Consider the following 11,549-nt stretch of genomic DNA (forward strand, 5'->3'; position numbering starts at 1 on the left):
TAATTGGATCTACGTCTCTGATTGGATAATGAGGCTCAATCTATAACAATGCCTAAAATGTCAGCTTTCAAGAAAATGCCCTTGATTGATGCTTTCTGTGCTGGTGCCAGTCTTTTAAACCCAGCCTTCTGCCTGACCTCTCTGCTGCTGTAGTTCCATGGACAGAGGTTGTTATTTTTCACCCCTTCCCATGGGCAGGCTGTGTTCAGCCATCTCCAGGACAGCAGGGCCACATCCCATGGCACTGTGACCTGGGAAGACAAAATCCATTATTCCAGATGTCCCCCCTTTGCTCCTTCTTCTCAGGCATTTGGCCCTGGCAGTGGGGTTTGCTCCTGGTTGCTGAAGAAAAAAGGAGACCATTGTGACACTTTGGGGCTCATGGAACCAAGGGAACCCTTGTGACAGTATGGGGCCTCATGGAGCCAAGGGGCCATTATGACACTCTGGGGCCACATGGAGCCAAGGGACCAGTGTGACACTGAGGGAACTCATAGAACCGAGGGTCCATGGTGACACTGTGGGGCCCCATGGAACCAAATATCCATTGTGACATTATGGGACTTCATGGATCTCATTGTCTAGTGTGACAGTGCAGATCCAAGCAGACCATGGTCTTGCTCACTGTTTCTGCAAAGCTTTTGTATTCCTCATGAAATCATGAAGCCCATTGTTACCCAGCTGGGCTTTGTGGAACCAAGTGTCCATTGGGACTCTTTGGAACTAAGGAGACCATTGTTGGGTAAGGAACCTCATTGAACCAAAGGTCCATTGTGACACAGAAAGGCCTGGTGGAACGAAGGAGTACAAAGGTCTAAAACATTTCTTGCAGGGCTCTGCCCTGGGGGAAGAAGAACCTCATTGATGGCAGCTTGGGCTTGCCACACACTTGAGGAGGGTGTCTGTTTTCAATGGAGAACCTTAGCAGTTTCAGTTTGCTTCAAAGAAAAAAAAAGGGGAAAACACCCCTTTGCCTGAGTGTGGCCAGTTGTCCAAGCAAAGCAGGTCCCAGGTGAGTGAGGAGAGACAGGATGTGGTTGGGGAATGTGGAGCAAGGTTGTCCACACTGGGTCACACCTCAAGGCAAAGGTTCTCTGACCAGGCCAGACCTCCTGAGGAGACACCCTGCATCAATATCAACCACAGAATGCTGCAATCTCCTCTTCTCTAAAGAGAACAGAAATAAAATACATGCTTTAAAATAGGGATGTGTATTTCTTACAAGCTCTTTGAAATATTTCTCCATAACTGTAGTAGGAAACCTTCTTAATGAAGTGCACCAGACCAGAGGGAAATCAAGGCAGAGCCATGGTTTGTCAGGACTTGCTTGATCCTAATGAGCCCTGTGGTGCATTTGGTGCTGAGCCCTTGAACCTCAGGGCAAACCTGAGAGGAGATTGCACAAACCTTTCCAGGAGTCAAAGTCAGAAGAAAAACCCAAAGTGTCTCCAAGCATTAATGGTTCCCACTGAGGTCCATCACCAACAAAAGCACCTCACAGAGTCCTTGGAATTCATCTTCTTGGAAGAGAGAACTGGAGGCCATGATAACACAAAAACCTCTCAGATATTCAGTGTGAAAAGGAAAAAGGAAAATACCTTAAAAAATGAAGTACTCGAGGTATTAATGAGCCCCACTGAGTGTCATTACTAACAAGGGCTCTCAAGGGACTAATTAAAGCAGATAATTGGAGGCCAGGATTGCACAAACCTCTCAGAGACTCAGTGTCAAAAAGAAGGATTTTAATAAACCCTGAGTACCTTGAAGCATTTATGAGCCCCACTGAGTGTTGTTACTGACAGAGAATCTCAAGGGACTCATTAGTTACAGCAGATAATTGGAGGCCATGATTGCACAAAGCTCTCAGAGACTCCAAGGCAGAAGCAAAACCCAAAGTCCTTTGACAAACCTGCAGTCCCTGGGAGCATGAAGGAGCCCCCAGGGCCATTCCTGACCAAGGCTCCCCAGGGACTCCTTCCAGCAGATCCTTGAGGACACTGGGATGTTAGCGGGGGGGAAAATGCTGAGGGCAGGACAAGGGGGTGACAGTGCCCAGCCTTGCTGGGGCTGTGCCAGGAGCCCCAGTGCCTCAGGACAAGGTGTCTCTTCACAGCCCTTGGTGGCAAAGTTGAGAGAATGAGTTCTAAATTCAAACTGCAATTGGGTAAAATATGTCAGGAAACCTCCTTGACTTGGGGCCAAGCCTTACCTGTGGCTCTACTTCAAAACAATTCAGCCATGTGGCACCAGCAATATCAGCTCCTATGAGCTGCTCTGTGGTCAAACCTACCAAGTGCCACATTGCAGGAAACACACACATGTAAAAGGAGGGGTTGATTTGAATAATTCCCTCATTTCTCTTAGTAAAACCTTACAGGATTTGCAGCGAGCAGTGGAGATCTCCAGACTGATGGGATTGGACACATCAGGGCACGAGTTCCAACCCAGAGACTGGGTCTGCTTGAAAGACTGGGGAACTGCTCTGCTCCAGCCAAAGGGGAAGGGACCTTTCCAAGTATTATTGACAACTTTTTACAATAAACAGCTCAAGATGGCACCTCCTGGGGATTTGAAGAAATCTGGACCAAAATTAACTCATGGTTACCCAGCTGGACTTGAATAAAATATCTATTTATAAAGGTCACCATAATAAATGTTGTATGGTTTTAGCTTGCATCAAGATTCAGTGTTGTAGCTGTTGTAATGCCTTAAGCTATAAAATGAAATAGAGATATTGAGAGATCAGTTCCCATCAGGAGCTAAGTATCAAGAAAAGGGGGAACTTGATAAGGACAGTCGAACAGAATAGCACAGCCTTGGAGAAATAGATAAAGGATGTAATTGAGGCAAACAGAAGTCACACAAAACACAAGCAGGATGTCAGTTCAGCTCTGTGAGGCTGTCAAAGCAGGAGTTATGCAAAACCACGATATTGCCTTACTCAAAAGTGAGGGTCAAGGAACAGGTACCTGAAAAGGACACCGGATGTTGAAGACAGACCCCAAAGGACCATATAAGGACTTGAGATAAAGGGTGCAATAATGTAAAATAAAGTGATATAGCTCTATCAAGGAAGCAGGGAAAGCTCATGAATATGTAATCAGTGTGTCTGATAAAAACTCTCTTCACCTGATGCTCAGGGCACTCCATTAGACAGAGTGTCCTCAGAGTACCCAGTGCTACAAAAAATAATGGCTGCTTTCTAGTACCCAAAATTGTGTTAGAAAATTTCTGTTCAGCTGATTTCAGTATCAGTTCCATGAGGCCTTACAGGATCACAAAGACCCCTTGGTTCCATGGTGTTCTTCAGTTTCACTGTGGCCCCTTGGTTCTGCAGTGTCACAATGGCCTCTCTTACAAGGCCCTGCTGTGTCAACTGTCACCTTGATTCCACAAGAGCCCACAGTGTTTCAGTGGCCTCTTAGTTCCATGAGGTTTCCCAGTTTCATAATGCACCATTGGTTCCACAAGACTCTGTGGTGTCACAATGATCTTCTTGATTCCATGAGGTACCAGAGTGTAACAATGGTCTCCTTAGCTCCATCAGGCCCCACAGTGTCACCCCAGGACAGGACACCAGGAGGGATTCATTCCCCACTCCCTGCAGCTCCCTGGCCCAGCTGCACCAACACCTTCTCCCAAGCCAGCGCTCCTGGGCACAGCCAGGGCTGTGCCACACTGCAGCTCCCTGCAAACCACAGCAGCAGCTTTGAGTCCCAAACCCAAGTCACAGACAGTTTGCCACTCTTTGTGTCTCTATCTGACCAAGAAATGTCCCACTGTGGGCTGCCCCTTTCCTGCAGTCACTGCAATCCTGGGACCATACACGGAGCTCTGAGTGAGAGAAATAGCCAGCGCTGCACCTCTGCTCTGACTCGGGGATGGTGGCAAATGCTCTGTGGGGTGGCTGGAATGATGGAAAAAGGACAATTGGCAGTGCAGAGGGAAACCCATCTGGGCTGCTGGATTGGGGCAAAACATCACTGCCTGGGGAGAGAAGTTGGCTGTGAAAGTCCCTCCTGTGGATGCTCACGTAGCCAAGAGTTGGGCACTGAAGAGCATCACAGCAATGGACAGGGGGATGGGGCTGCCAGGATTAAAGTGTCTCAGGTGGGTCTGGAATGGCCACACAAGGCTGAGTTATTTCTGGCTCAATGGGCCCAGGACAGCTTAGGTCATCAGGGAAGAGATGCAACCTCCAGATGGATTTGTGACTGAGGGGTGGATTTACCCATGGACAGCATCTCCAGGTTATCCATGAGTGTGAAACGTGTGCTGAGATCAAGCAGGGCCAAGCAGGTAAAGCCCCTGTGGTGTGGGGGATGATGGTGGGAATATCAGTCTGGGGGAGTCTGGCAGATCAATGACATCACAGTTCCACAGACCCACCAGGGCAAGCAACCCCTGGTAACAACCCCTGGATAGCTGGAGAAGAACCCTGTGCCTCACAGCACTGCCCAGAACACCACCCTGGGCTTGGAAAAGAAACTTCCGTGGGGACAGAGCCCCCCTGAAAGACCTGAGTGGGACAATGGGACTCCTTTCCAAAACAGCCTTTTGAACACCTGGGCCAGAGAGCACAGGATTGAGTGAGTGTTTCATATTCCCTGTCAGGCACCAGTCCTGGGAAAGCTGAACAGTGCAAGGGACTGCTAAAAGCTGCCTTGAAAGCACTGCATGGTGGGACCTCAGAAACATTGAGAGCTGCATTCACTGAAGGCCACCTGATCAGGGAACACCTGAGACTTCACCAATCGAGCTGGCCCTGCCCAGTCAATCCTTCCATGTGCCAGAGAAGGGGATAAAGCCCCGTGGTGCTTATGAGAAATGTTAGAGAAGACAGTTTGGGTCAGTCCTGCCTCAAGCAAAGGCAAACCCATCCCTGGAATTGTTTTTTCTCAAGGACCTGAGTGCACTTGGTGGGAGATGCAGAGGGAAGGGGAAACATGATGTGTCCCTCAAGGGGATTTGATTTTGGGTGAGAACAGTCTGTAATATTGAATTGTATAACACTGGCTGCTGAATGACACTGCCACTGTTTGACATCCATGTTTGCCATGGACAACAAGGATGGACTCCTCCAGATACACCAGCTGATTCAGCAACCAGCTGACAGCACAGCAGCCCTGCTGCCCTGGGAGACATCTAACATGGACAGAACTCACAGCCATGGACAAACTTAACAATATCTTTAGGGGACAGCCACTGAGTTTGGAAGTTATACTTGTGCTACTGTATAAATGTATATGTATATGTATATGTATATGTATATGTATAGGTATATGTATATGTATATGTATATGTATATGTATGTGTATACACTTAGTGTAAGATCTGGGCGTGAGTAGATGGTATAGAATAAGGGGTGGGAAATGTCTTGGTTCTGGCCAGGACAGAGTTAATTTTCACAGTAGCCAGGAGGGGCATGGCCAGGACCCAGAGGTTATTCTCTGTCACCTCACATCATTGCTAGGGTGGGGGAAAGGGAGTCTCTCTCCTGAGGAGAAGGGGCTCCTTCCAGTCGAATCAGAGTGGTTGAGGGAGCAGGGGGTAACACCGATTCCAAGCCAGGGGGAGTGATCAGGGTGGTGGGGCTGCAGTCAGGTGGAGTTGAGCTCCATAGGGAGCATTGTGCTTGTGAATCTCTCTTTTGTACACTTCTTTTATTGCTATTGTTGGTATTACTTCCTTTCTTATCTCATTGCTGTTTCTAGTGAATTGTTCTAATCTCAACCCACAATCTTTACCTTTTTTTGTGTCCAGTTCTGCTCTCCATCCTCTCACAAGGGCTGGGGTAAAGGGAGGAAGGAGCAAACAGCAGAGTGGTTTGGAAAGTGTCAGTGGGAGAACTGAGCTGGGGAGTACCATTCCCAAACCATGACAGACCCACTTGGTCAGTCTTCCACACAGAGATGTTGGATCTTGCTCTGAATTATTTTTACATTTTGGGTTTGGTTCCTCTAAAACCGTGGCAATTCATGTCCTACAACTGGCATTTTTTTCATTTTTATGGAAATGTTGGGGATTAGGTCAGATAAAATGCTGACATGGTGTGTGTAGGTATTTGCAGCCCTGTGCAGAAGGAGTTGGGGATATAAGAATGACAGAATTATAAAATGCCTTGTGTTAGAAGAGACCCAAAAGAGCATCTGTTCCAACTCCCATTACCCAGGGACACCTTCACTCGTTCAGGTTACGCAAAGCTCCGAACCTGGGACACTTCCAGGGATGTGGTTTCCATTCACTGGGCAACCTGAGCCAGAGTCTTGCGAACCTGACTGTAAAATATTTCATCATCTTTACATCCAATCTAAATTTGCCCTTGTTCAGCATAAAGATATAGTGCCATTTTCTGCCAATACAACCCCTGTCAAAAACTCACTCTCTGTCTTTCCTGGATTAAGAACACAACATTTTCATGGCTAAACAATGGAGACGTCAGAGAAATGTTCCAGCACTTTGGCCATGGCTGCTGTCCCTGGCCCTGAGGCCATGAGGAGGACACAAGTGACCCTTGCAGCCCTGGAGCCTCATTGCCTCCTTGTCCCTGCCCAGCAGCCTGGCAGGGGCTGCCCCATGGTCCTGCCCTTGGCATTGCACATCCCCACATGCCAGTGCCCCGGGAAGAGCCCTGAGCACTGAGGGAGGGACAGGATCTGCCTTGCCAGATCAGGCCTTGGCCCTTTGCATTCCTGAAACACATCCAGGTTTGCTCAGCATCAGAGACACCTTTGCCTTCTTTGTCCCCAGCTGTCATCACTGCCTCCAGTGTTCTGCTCTAACTGGAACCTGGGGACACATTCTCAGTCATGTCTCTCAGTGAGATCCATTAAAACTTCAAGAAACTTTGAGTTCTTGAGAAGTTTTTTGAAGACACACTCAGGGACTGAGTCTCATGTAAACAACACCAAATCCCTGAGAGGCTCATTAAAATCCTTGTGCTGTTGCTGTGCTGCTGAGCTGGGCTGGGCTCCTGGCACAGAGGGAACTCCTGGCAACCAAGAAGAGCTTCAAAAAGACATTTCTCCTGAGGAGCAGTTTCTCTCCCAGCCCAGCAGGGCTGAGGGTGCTGCCTGCAGGTACCTGAGAGGAGTGAAGCAGACAGAGGCTTAAAGCAACTGGAAGGACAATTCTGAGCTTATTCATGGAGAAATCTTCACAGCTTCTGACACAGTAAGTCTCTGGCTGCAGGGATCTCCTAAAGCTGACACATGACAGCACTGATATGACTGTAAGGATGGCTCTGCTGGTGTTTCTGGTTTGGGGGAGGATGTGCTGCAGAGCGGGGCTGCCCTGGGCACCGTCAGAGGGACAGGGCAGGACAGCTCCTGCTGCCAGGGATGGCTGCAGGCTGGGAAGGTGGGGGTGCAGCCAGGGGTGCCCAGGGCTGTCCTGCAGAGCAGCTCCTGCAGCCCTGAGGGCTCTTTGCCAGGGCAGGGGATCTGCCAGCTGCCCTGAGCAGCAGAGCTCTTGTGTCCCCTGGCAGCCAGCACAGCCCTCAGCCCGGGGGCTCGGGGCCCTCAGTCCCCTCCTGGGCCGGCAGAGCAGCACCAGAGATGAAGGGCATCTCTCCTGCCATTGCCCATTCCCTGCTGACCAGGGCCTGAGGGCGACTGTCCTGCACTGCTGCTGCCTGCGAGGGGCTGTGCAGGGCTGGGCAGGGAAAGGCTTTTCCTCAGGGCTCGGCTGTCTCTCTCCTTGCCTTGCTCAGCTGCTCCTGGCATTGCTGACAGGCTCTCTGGCAATGGCAGTTGCAGCTGCAGGGTCAGGCGCAGCCCTTGGGGCTCCTCCTGTGCAGGGTGAGCACAGCAATGAGGTGTCCCAGCTCCCTCTGCCCTGGGCAGCTCTGGGCAGGGCAGGCTGGCAGGCTGGCAATGAAATGACTCTCCTCAAGCAGTTCCATGGCCAGGACCCTTGGTGTGTCCTCGGGGTGTCCATCCAAGCTGTGAGCTGCCTTCCAGGGGACACTGGGGGACAGGAGTGTCCTTGGCCAGCAGTGGGGCTGAGACTCTGAGAAAGGCTGAGCCATTTGGCTCTGCTGTGAGTCCCTCTGCTCTCAGCTGTGTCAGGGTGATTTTCAGGGGAACACAGTGACTGCCCTTGATCTCAGAAAGGGCAGCTGGGAACAGATGGAGCACCAGAGCAGCTCCCCTCACCCTTCACTGAGTTACAGCCAATCCTCTTGCCTTGCACAGTTCTCTCTGTTCTCCCTGAGCACAGCAGGAAATCCTCTCAAACTGCCTTTGGCTGTCACTGTTCCTTAGCCCTGGGACAGGAGATGCTGCCAAGCTCCTCTGCCTTAGGGGCAGTTTGGTCTGATGAAGTCCAACCCAGGACTGGTCCCTGTCCCCCATTGCCATGACCACTGCTGCAGAGCAGAGCTGACTCCTCAGTGTCCATGGGCAGAGCCACTGCTTGTCACAGCAACAGGGCCAGATCCCAGCAGAGCTCCAGGCATGGGGCTGGAGGAAGAGCTCTGAGAAAAGGGAAATTGGGTGACACAGAGTGACAGGGCTGGGAGAAAGGGCTTGGACTATGCTTAGGATAGTCTCTCCTGACTTGTCACTGTCCTTTTCTCCATGAACAGGTCCCCATGGCCAGAGGATCAAAATGTCCAACAGCAGCTCCATCAGCCACTTCCTCCTCCTGCCATTCGCAGACACACGGCAGCTGCAGCTCCTGCACTTCTGCCTCTTCCTGGGCATCTCCCTGGCTGCCCTCCTGGCCAACAGCCTCATCATCAGCGCCGTAGCCTGGAACCACCGCCTGCACACCCCCATGTTCTTCTTCCTGCTCAACCTGGCCCTCACTGACCTGGGCTCCATCTGCACCACTGTCCCCAAAGCCATGCACAATTCCCTCTGGGACACCAGGGACATCTCCTACTCAGGATGTGCTGCACAGCTATTCCTGCTTGTCTTCTTCCTTGGAACAGAGTTTTCTCTCCTCACCATCATGAGCTATGACCGCTATGTGTCCATCTGCAAACCCCTGCACTATGGGACCCTCCTGGGCAGCAGAGCTTGTGCCCACATGGCAGCAGCTGCCTGGGCCAGTGGCTTTCTCAATGCTCTGCTGCACACAGCCAATACATTTTCCCTGCCCCTGTGCCATGGCAATGCCCTGGGCCAGTTCTTCTGTGAAATCCCACACATCCTCAAGCTCTCCTGCTCACACTCCAATCTCAGGGAACTTGGGCTCCTTGCTGTTAGTGCCTTTTTAGCTTTTGGTTGTTTTATGTTCATAGTTTTCTCCTATGTGGAGATCTTCAGGGCTGTGCTGAGGATCCCCTCTGAGCAGGGACGGCACAAAGCCTTTTCCACATGCCTCCCTCACCTGGCTGTGGTCTCCCTGTTTCTCAGCACTGCCATTTTTGCCAACCTGAAGCCTCCCTCCATCTCCTCCCCATCCCTGGATCTGGCACTGTCAGTTCTGTACTCAGTGGTGCCTCCAGTACTGAACCCTCTCATCTACAGCCTGAGGAACCAGGAGCTCAAGGCTGCAGTGTGGAGACTAATGATTGGATGATTTCAGAAACTTTAAACTGGTTGCCAGCTTCCGCAAGTCACTTGTTATATGAGTAATATTTGTTAATTTTTGTTGGTTTGGTTGTGGGGGTGCTTTTCCTTTATTTTAGTTTTTTAACGTCCACAAATAAATGTCATTGTGCCATTTCCTATTTTTCTTCTCCCCACCTTTGTGGTGACTACAGTCTGTGTCAATGAGGAGCTGTGCTCTCGGTGGCTTTAAACAAACTAAAGGATCTCCCAGCCAAGTTTTCACCAGAGATCCCCTTTTGTTCCCTTCTGTGGAGCTGCAGCAGCAATGTCTGTGTGCAGAGCTGGGGCAGATCAGGGGTGGCACAGCAGCTGTGCCAAGGAGCAGCAGCACTTGGTGTTGCCAGTGCTGCTCCCGTGCCACTGCCCCGCTGCCCTGCTGCCCCTCGTGTTGCTGTAGGGCCTGAGTGCTCTCGGGGTCGCTGCCAGTGCTGGGGGTGGCAGTGCCGGGGCTGCAGCAGGGACAGGCCATGGGCACTGCTGGGGCACAGCTGACGCCTCAGGGCAGGGCCTGGGGGCTCGAGGCTCCTTGCCCAGGCTCTCTCCAGAACACGCCCAGGCCAATGCTGAGCAGAGAAAACCCCCGTGAGCAGCTGCAGGGTGGCCGTGGGCAGGCTGGGGGCAAACAGCATGGCTGGGGCTCTGCAAGGTCCCTGGGGGAGCCGGGAAGGAGCAGCAGAGCAGGGGCTGATCCATCCCCACTGCGCTGGACAGCCCAGGGCAGCGTCCCAGAGCGTCCTCATGGAGCTGCCAACAACATCCCCCCTTGGCAGCCCTGGCCTCTCCCCCAGCTCCCAGAGCTGCTTGATCCTTCCAGGCAGAGACACGGCAGCACTGGCTCAGGAGCCCTGTTTGCATTGCACACAGCAGGCGTGAGCACCCCATGCTGTTGGTGTGGGGAGATGAACCTGAGTGAGCACAAACACCATCAGCCCTGGGGGCCAGCAAGGGCTGGGGATGGGAGGGAAACCACTCAGCTTTGTTGTGACCTCTGAAGTCAGCCAGAAAGTTTGTTCCCATGAGCTGTGAGTTTCCTGTCCCACTGCAGACGTTGTTGCTCAGAGCCAGGGCTGCCTGGCAGCCACCCCCAAACAGCCCTGAGCATTTCCTTTGCTTCACCTTTGCTTTCTTTCCTCTTTCCTCATCCACATTTCTTCCTCTTGCCCATCCCTGTCCCCTCCCCTGCAAACAGCCCATCCCTGTTTGCCCTTTCCTCTCTGGCCCCACTCCCCATTTCAGTTCCTGACTTGGCACCATGGGAACATCCCTTGGTGAGCAGGATCATCCTACAAGTGCTTCATGAATTGTCTGCAGGGTCCTGCAGTGCCTCGTGCTGTTCCCTTGCCAGAGGCAGCACAGGCCAGGGGGGCACATCTGGACTGCTGTGTGTGGCTGTGAGGCTCCCTGTTGTGGGGCAGTGAGGAGGAGCTGGAGAGGCTCTGCAGGACTGACAGGATGGGCTTTGGGGCCTGTGGGGAGAAGCTGAGGGCCATGGGCTGCTGGACCTTCTGAAGAGGAGGCCCAGGGCTCATCCTGCAACTGCTTCAAGGGTGCTTTCAGAGAATCACAGAATCAGTGAGGTTGGAAAAGACCTTTGAGATCATCAAGTCCAACCTGTGACCTAACAGCACCTTGTCTGCCCTGAGCCTCCTCTTCTCCAGGATAAACAACCCCAGCTCCAAACTCAGCCACTCCTCACAGCACTTGTGTTCCAGACCCTTCCCCAGCCTTGTTGCCCTTCTCTGGACACGCTCCAGCCCCTCAATGTCCTTCCTAAACTGGGGGCCCAGAACTGGACACAGCACTCGAGGTGAGGCCTCACCAGTGCCGAGTACAGGGGAAGAATCACTGCCCTGCTCCTGCTGGCCACACCATTCCTGATCCAGGCCAGCTGCCATTGGCCTCCTTGGCCACCTGGGCACACTGCTGGCTCATGTCCAGCCTGCTGTCCATCAGTGCTCCCAGGTCCCTTTCTGCCTGGCCACTGTCCAG

The 11,549-nt window shown here is 52.0% G+C and overlaps 2 protein-coding genes across 2 annotated transcripts in view; one reads left to right on the top strand and one right to left on the bottom strand.

The window, feature by feature from the left end:
- LOC146421984 (olfactory receptor 14A16-like) overlaps positions 1-11,549 on the bottom strand; it is a 468,355-nt gene that overhangs the window by 337,859 nt on the left and 118,947 nt on the right. The window lies entirely within an intron of this gene.
- On the top strand, positions 8,594-9,528 carry LOC146421996 (olfactory receptor 14J1-like). The gene has a single exon (XM_085046843.1). The coding sequence runs from the start codon at positions 8,611-8,613 to the stop codon at positions 9,526-9,528; it is 918 nt and encodes a 305-aa protein (XP_084902969.1). The 5' UTR covers positions 8,594-8,610.

This window comes from Lichenostomus cassidix, unplaced genomic scaffold (assembly GCF_008360975.1).
Source record: "Lichenostomus cassidix isolate B80296 unplaced genomic scaffold, HeHo_3.0 HiC_scaffold_46, whole genome shotgun sequence".
Classification (NCBI taxonomy): domain Eukaryota; kingdom Metazoa; phylum Chordata; class Aves; order Passeriformes; family Meliphagidae; genus Lichenostomus; species Lichenostomus cassidix.